The sequence below is a fragment of the Ctenopharyngodon idella genome, chromosome 23 (assembly GCF_019924925.1).
Source record: "Ctenopharyngodon idella isolate HZGC_01 chromosome 23, HZGC01, whole genome shotgun sequence".
NCBI lineage: Eukaryota > Metazoa > Chordata > Actinopteri > Cypriniformes > Xenocyprididae > Ctenopharyngodon > Ctenopharyngodon idella.
The window spans coordinates 9,345,783-9,354,399 of record NC_067242.1 but is presented as its reverse complement, the minus strand read 5'-3'; the positions used below and the strand labels follow the sequence as shown (position 1 = coordinate 9,354,399).

The window sequence follows — 8,617 nt, the reverse complement described above, 5'->3', positions numbered from 1 at the left end:
TTTACAATGTTTCACATGAGACAGTTAGAACACATTTATTTGTACCTGATAAAATAATCTTATAAATATGTAATTAAGAATGTTAACCCACGGTTTACAAGCGTACAGTATAAAACCTGACTACCCAGAATAAATTACTAGCACAGAGTATAGCATAAAATGGTGTGAAACATGATAGCCCATTTCAAGTGTGGACAAAATAATTTATTAACTAATTTAATAATAATTAATTTCTGTTCTCAAAGATCATTTTGTCATGCATTGTGTCTAAGTATCACAGCAATGTATACATTCCTGTGCACATACACATGCGCTCAAACTTTGCCACACTATAGCGCATCTTCATTTCCAGTATTTCCACGTCAGACTCGCCTGCTGTCATAGTTATTTGTTCCCCTATGTGTTCTGGTTACACATAGATTGCTCTCTTCTTATTGCAGTCACCCCGACTGTGTCTTTGAGGTTGTTTCGAGGTCTTTTTATGAGTTTGTGTTTATGTTTGTTCCCTTGAAACTTGATAAAATACTGATCACAAAAAATGATCTAAAGATCTACTTTTCTTGGTGTGATACATTATGAACTGACTTTCCGCACTGTCATTTTACAAGTAATGAAACTGGACAGGATTGTCTGCTCATGTCCATCATGACATCTGCTAACTTATTAGTCTATAAGAAGAACACACTGTAAGCGTCAGTATGCTGGCACTTTGGTTGGCATCCACACAAACTGAGCAAAAATGCTTTAAATCTTCAAAATCTCCAGTCCTGTTCATGTACTGTTAGTTTCTAAAGTTGAAACTAACAGTACAGTTGAAAATTAACTGCAATATTGAACATCAGAATCTTTCAGATAATCTCATTATCATGCTCTTTTGTTCAGGACTGTGGTCACTGACGTATGAACAAGAGCTGACCACGCCACTGCACATCACCGCTGGCCGGGGTTTCACCGAATGTCTGCGGCATCTCCTCCTGAGGGGCGCTCGAGTGGACCTGGCACCTGGGGGCACCACTGCCCTGCATGAGGCCTGTGAGGAGTGCCAGCCTGAGTGCGCCAAGCTGTTGCTGCAGTACGGAGCCAATGCCAACGCAACCAATGAAGACGGGCAGATGCCCCTGCACGTGTGCACTGAACTCGACTCCCTTGAGTAAGTGCTTGTTCAGTGCTGTGATTACAGGAAATCCTGTGGTGAACTTTGCGATTTCAAATGATTGTCAGATTGACACTTGAAATGAAGGTACACCACTGCTCAAAAGTTTGGAATAATTACGATTTTTGTTTGTTTTTGAAATAAGTCTCTGATGCTCACCAAGTCTGCATTTATTTGATTAAAAATATAGTAAAAACAGAAATATTGTGAAATATTATTACAATTTAAAACCACTGTTTCTATTTAAATATATTTTAAAATGTAAATTATTCCTGTGATGCAAAGGTGAATTTTTCAGCATCTCCAGTCTTTAGTGTCACATGATCCTTCAGAAATCATTCTAACATGCTGATTCTAATATTGCTGCTCAATTATTAATATTTTTATCAATGCTTGTGAGGAAACCGTGAATCAATTTTTTAATGTTGTTTATACGTCTATGTGGTGTTTTAAATATGCTTTAAGACAAACCATATGCAATTCATTAGTCAACACCATTGCTGAGTATTTTCTCTTTAAAACTGCAGTGATCTAAAGACGCGATTCGAAATCGCTGGTGTTTCTTACGTCATAAACTACCTTGTAACCAATCACGTCAACGTGCCGGCGGGCTTTAGCATATTATTAACTATGACCGATCTGAAGCAAGGGAGTCTCAAGAGAAGCCAGGTTATCCCTGTATATTTTTCTGTTGATGTGAAAAATCGGGTAGATTTAGCAATATAGCGGGTGTATGATGTATATTATGATGTTATGATGAACTATATGCCTTTCTCCACTGACCTTCTGAGCGTTTGTAAGGATACTGATTTTTAGAAGGCAGCTGTCTGACTCGCGAACGGGAACATGGTTTGTGTAACATTAGCAACACATTATTAGCTGTTTGATAATGTAGTCAAGCAAAAGGCTAATCATATTAATTACCGTTATGTGTCCGATGCTGTAAAAAGCGATACCATTGTGCAGCGGTTACCTCAGTAAGATGACTGAGTGGATCTCTGGGCTCGTGCGAGTGAGTGGAGGCGGGGCTAATTAGCATATTCATAGATCCGTGTACACTTAGGGTACGTTTACACGACAACGATGTACTAAAAACGGAAACGTTTTTTCTTTGTACAGATGACAACAATATCAAAACTATCCCTGTTCACACGGATCCACGAAAATGACTAAAAATGCTGTATTACGCATGCTAGACAAGTAGTTGGCGATGTCACTTTGTAAAGAAAGATTATGTGCCAAACGCACAAGCCTATCCACCTTATTTTTATAGTTTACTGCACTTTGATATTCTTCTCATTATTTCCCTATATAATAATAAATCGGAAGTCTCGCACATTCACAGAAATACCTTAATTCCGCGTTGACAAATAAGGTGGATAGACTAAAGGTGCGTTCACGCCATATCGTAATTCTGCCTCGTAGAGCTCGTAATTACTGGGAGTTTTCTCATAGGGCTGGGTAAACTGGGAGTTTTCTGAAAGCTCCCATGTGTACCACGTGGCCGCTGTACCACCTGACCGCTGTAGATTCATTTAGGCGTTGATCATGGTGCCATAGAAAAGCATAAATCCCATTTCAAATACGTGAACATCTCCAAATATAACGTCACATGCTGTCATCTGAAGACTATGTTAATTACGCGGTGGCGTGAATGCAGCATCAACATGTAATACGCATGTGCATGCCGTCAGCATTTTCACAGATTCACGTTTTTGCAGTTTACACGGAGATGACAACGGTATTGCTTTCAAAAACTTGCACTTTGAAACCCTTTTTCAAAAGTTTGTGTTTTCAGGCCACCAAAACGCTGTTGTCATGTAAATGAACGGCCAAAACGCATAAAAGGTTTTTCGTTTTTGGTTGAAAATGGTGTCATGAAAACAGCCCCTAAATGAAGCAAGGGTGTTACATTCAATCTATTTTAAGGCATGAAGATTTTTTTACACAGGAAAAAACATCAAAAATGTCATTTCGGTGATAAAAGATGAGTTTTAAGGGATAAAATTATTGACTACAAAAATAAATTGTTTTAATATTTCACAATATCACTGTTTTTACTGAATTTTTTTAATCAGATAAACACAGCCTTGGTGAGCATAAGTGAGTTCTTTCACAAACATTAAAAATCGTACTGACCCCAAACTTTTGTCCGGTACTGTACTTGTAGACAATGTGGATTTTGAATGTGATATTGCCAGACTTTTGAAGATTTGTGTGTTTTTCCAGGTGTGCCAAACTTCTACTTGCGTTCGGCGCTTTGATCAACAGTCAAAGCTTGGATGAGAACGACACGCCCCTTCATGTGTCGGCCCGCCATGGCCTTCCTGGTCACGTGGAGCTCTACCTACGACACGGAGCTGCGCTAAACCTGCAAAACGACGAAGGAAACACACCACTGAATGCCGCCTGCTCCCAGCCACAGGACTGCACATCTCTACAGCGCTACAGCCGTGTTTGTCACATGCTGGTGGCTGCTGGGGCCGATGTACAGGCCAGTGATGCAGACAAGCAGACTCCACTGCACATGGCATGTAAAAACGCTAACCCTGACGTGGTGGATCTACTGCTTAAGCATAAAGCCTTGGTCAACGAAATGGATTACGGTGGTGACGCACCAATGCATAACATCCTGAAGGTGGTGGCCTACAAGACGGACCATGAGCCTGAGAGGATCGTGCAGGCACTTCTCAATTACGGCTCCATCAGGGTGTGGCCTGGAGCTCTGCCCAAGGTCAGGATTGGACAAGGATTTATGCTGCTTTCCATTCAAAGTCAGATGATATTCCTTTATCCCAAGTCAAGTAATGCTAATGGAGTTTCCATCCTAATTTGGAACCAATCTTATTAGGAATAAAATTGGAATCCTTTAAAGTGCCCATATTATGCTTTTTCGAATATCATCTTTCATGTTGTGTGTAATAAAACTGTGTAAAATGTCTGCAAAATTTTAAAGATCAAAGTGCTGCCCATGATGTGCCGTCAAACACTGTAGTTGTAGCCTGGAAGAGTTTGGTTCGTGTTGTCGACACGTCAAGAATACGCTGTTTTCTGTGCTGCAAAAGCAAATCCACTTTTCTGCACTTCCAAAGGATGAGGACTTGCGCTAGAATTGAGGCAGAAAAACCGATGCCATTGTTCGTATCACGCTGTATCAAGTGCTGAGGAAGCCTCTGTAGCTGAAATTCAGATATAATGGCCATTTCGTTTCCGACACATGCGGTAAAGGTGATGATACACGGAAGCAATGTTGCGAAGCGATGTTACTTGGGCACTTTCCCATTGAGAATGGGCAACAAATTTTGACCTAAAGCAGGGGTCTCCAAACTCTGTCTTGGAGGGCCACTGTCCTGCAGAGTTTAACTTCAACTTGCCTCAACACACCTGCCCTTTCCAGTATGCCTAATTAGACCTTGATTAGTTGGTTCAGGTGTGTTTAATTGGGGTTGGAGCTAAACTCTGCAGGACAGTGGCCCTCCAGGACCGGGTTTGGAGACCCCTGCTTTAGATCAAATTTTTTTGCCCTTTCTCAATGGGAAAGTGCCCAAGCAACATCGCACGACAACATTAGCTGTCAACATTGCTCAAAAAGTTGATCTGTGTATCATCACCTTAAGAGGTTGACCAATCACAACAGACTGGGCCATCTGACCAATCAGAGCAGAGTAGACTCTCGGAAAGGAGGGGTTTAGAGAGACCGAATCTTCGAACAAACTGTTTTCAGACTCTAAGAAATGAGGTGATATGCAATGTATATTATGAGAAAATTAAAGTGTTTTTTGACCTTGGATGCATGCAAACCTATTGTAGAAGACTCCAAAACAAAATTAGGAACCTTTAAAAAAACATAATATGGGCACTTTAATAATTATCTGATTGTCCCAATTCATGCTGGATAAGCTAAAATGCCTTTTTTTTTTCATTCTTATTTTGACTTATTTGTCTAATTATCTCAAGATTGGTTCCAAATTATGATTAAATTTTTTTTATTAGGGGTATACACTATTGATATTTTTCACTTTTAGGATATTTTTATTCAGCAACGATGCATTCAATTCAACAAAGTGACAGTAAAGACATTTATAATGTTTCATAGAAGAATCCTGAAGAAAAAAGTATCATGGTTTCCACAAAGATATTAAGCAGCACAAGTGTTTTCAACATTGATAATACTAAGAAATGTTTCTTGAGCAGCAAATCTGCTGATAACATGATTTGCAAAAAGAAATTAAAGGGTTATTTCACCCAAAAATGAAAATTCTGTCATCATTTACTCACTTTCACAACTTGTCTGTGGAACACAAAAAAACATTTTTGAAAAATTTTATAGTTTTTTTTTGTCTATACAATGAATTAATGTTGTTTAAACCATGTTGACTTCCAAAACCTCTTTTAAGTTTCACAAAAGAAAGCCATGGAATGGCATGAAGGTGAATAAATGACAGAATTTTCATTTTTGAGAGAACTTTTCTTTCTAGAATCATACACAGTAAAATTGGGAACTAACCTTTTTGCCATTTGTACGGAATGAACCCTTGTCTCAAGAAGACATCCATCTGCAGTCTGTAAATTACAGTTTTCTTTAGCACACGAGATATATTTATCCTATTCAGCTAATTTATATAGAAATGAATTAACTCAAAACCATCATTAAAGTTCACCGCAGCAGCATATGATAGTTTAGTTGTCATAAATACAGAAATAATCACTTTCAGATGGATTTATTTCTGTCTTTCAAAAGCGCACAGTTAAAAACACTTGACATCACGCATCCAATGAGTCCCACTTGTGCCAAATAAATTGCCTGAGTCTTAACGAGGCAAATGTTAATAGGAGATTAATTAGCAGTAATTGCAGAAATTCCCCACAATCCCCCAGAGGGGGGCCCAATCTGTTCATCAGCCCAAGTAGTTAATTATTCCATGCAATGTTCCCCCAAAAATACAACTTTCCACCTTTGACCTCCACAACACAGGTGGGGCTGTTGCACCAGGTGGAAACTGACAAAAAGCTGCTCATCTATGACTGGCTTCCCTGCATCTGAAATCACATACTCTCCTGAGTAGGTATTATTTTGAATAAGTAATTACTTCACAACCACCAAATCTGGATGTACTACATTCGCCATGTTGTCATTATCATGTGACCTATCAGCGTCAGTTGCGTCGCTTCACTGCCATTCACAAATCCTCTTCCGTGGCCTCATGGGATAATAGTGTCCATATGCACATTTCAGAATCTTGCCTGAAGTAGTAGGTCATCCAGGTACTTTTAGCCTACTCTTTTATGAGGACTGTGAATTCAGGCATATGTCTTTTGTCACATACTGTGTTTCGCTTACTATATAGTAGGGAAATATGTGATTTCGGATGCAGCATGTTTGTTTATTGGGAAAGTGTTTCTTTGAGTTATTATTAGCAAAGCAAGATCAGGCCATTCAATTCCTTGGGATCTATTCTGTTGGTTTCTGAAGAACATTATAATTTTGATCTATTTTCAGAGATAAACAAGACTTGATTCATATTTGATAGTTTAATTTCCCTTTTTTTAACATTTATGATATTTTTATTTAGCAAAGATGCATTAAATTGGTCAAAAGTGACAGTAAAGACATTCATAATGTTATAAAAAAAATTATTTCAAATAAAAGCTGTTCTTTTGAACTATCTATTCATCAAAGAATCCTTTAAAAAGTATCACAGTTTCTACAAAAATTATTAAGCAACACAACTTTGTCAACATTGATCATAATAAGAAATGTTTAGAATATATTAGAATGATTTCTGAGGGATCATGTGACACTGAAGACTGGAGAAATTATGGTGAATAAATTACATTTTAAAATATATTCAAATACAAAACAGCTATAAACAAGACTTGATTCTTCTTTGATAGATTCATTTATCTGTTTTGTTTGTTATTTCTTGTAATATGACATCTTTATTCTCTAATATATATGACACAGGTGTTGAAATATTGCTGCACATCTCCACGAACAATAGAAGTGCTCTTCAACGCCTATGACCGCCTCAAAATCACTGACGCCTGGGTAGAAGCTATTCCTCCTGAGGTCTTTCAGGTCAGATGATATCAAGCTTTTGAATTTTTTTAATGTTTTCTTAAATATTGAATGTTTAATAACGTTAGAAAGCAAGTTTTATTAAAAGAAAAAGCATCTAAAGAACTCAACGGGTTTCACTAATCTCAAAATAATCTTCTCACAAAATCAGATCATATGAATTCAATATCTTGTTTTCACACAGAAACACCGGGAATTCTACGAATCCCTGTTTGCACTGGCCCAAACTCCTCGATCTCTACAGCACCTGGCCCGCCACAGACTCCGAGCGTTTCTGGAAGGTCGTTTGCATTGGGTGGTTCCTAAACTGGGTCTGCCAACCTTTCTTAAAAATTACATAATGCTGGCATTCAAAGACCATATGCACTGAGAGACCACAAACCTGAAACTAGAACACACAAGCATGCAGGGATTGAGTTTTGTACCATGAAGTCATTGAGTTTTGTTTTATTCTTTGTGATTCTGAAGGATTTGTGATTGAAGATTGTCCTGTCTTTACCAAAGACGATACGATCAGGTGGTGATTTTATAGGAAATCATTAAACGGAGGTACTTCTTAATGCCAGTGTGTGAGTTTTTTGTTTAAAGTCACATGAAACAGAAGTTGCAATAGTCTTTTCTACCCTATTGTGACGTGGTGAACGTGATTTCACCAAGTGCAACATGTTCCTGGATCAACATTTCAATCAACCAATCAGATTTGAGAGTTTACAGTATATGAAGTTTAGGCTTACAACCACACTGTAAAACCTAAGTTGTTCTAACTAACTTTTTTTAGTTAACATTAATGACAACAAATAACAATTTGTTGAATTTACTTAAAACAATTTAGTAATCTGTACTGTTTGCATGCTATGTCTTTGTTACTCAGAAAACCCAAGTTACTGGTTTGAGTACCATTTTGTCAAAAAAAAACAAAAAAAAAAACAGGTGGGGCAAAAGGTTTTTGAGGCGGGGCAATTCTCAAAACTAAATTTACGGACAGGAATGGTGTTCCAGAATCAACAAAATATGTTGATCCAGGAACATGTCTACTTGGCAAAATCACGGTTACCATTGGGAGGACGTATATGCATGCAAAATGGCTTCTTGAACAAGAAAAAATGTAGGACGGGACTTCATTTAGTCCATGGGGAATTGATTGGATGTTTGTGGTTTGCTATTGGTGGATCACATGTGAGTGACAGGTTGCCCCGCCCTCGCACCAGTAAACACATCATCAGAGAAGAGATGGGAGAGGAAGCTATTTTGATTTAAAATTATGAGGGCACATGAATTTTAAAAAATAATTACGTGCACGAGTAAATCATTTATAATACGTACCGCAATATTCCATAGTATTAAAAAATAAAACAAGAAGTGCCTATTTGGTTTCATGGTGACTT

The 8,617-nt window shown here is 38.0% G+C and overlaps 1 protein-coding gene across 2 annotated transcripts in view; it reads left to right on the top strand.

The window, feature by feature from the left end:
- The window catches only part of asb10 (ankyrin repeat and SOCS box containing 10), a 10,141-nt gene extending 2,349 nt beyond the window's left edge, over window positions 1–7,792 (top strand). For both annotated transcript variants that reach the window (XM_051882558.1, XM_051882559.1), the window contains exons 2-5: window positions 883–1,150; window positions 3,383–3,887; window positions 7,119–7,232; window positions 7,417–7,792. In XM_051882558.1, coding sequence (XP_051738518.1) covers window positions 883–1,150; window positions 3,383–3,887; window positions 7,119–7,232; window positions 7,417–7,602 — 1,073 coding nt within the window. In that variant the 3' untranslated portion in view covers window positions 7,603–7,792. The remainder of the gene's footprint in view (window positions 1–882; window positions 1,151–3,382; window positions 3,888–7,118; window positions 7,233–7,416) is intronic.
- Window positions 7,793–8,617: the final 825 nt, after the last annotated feature.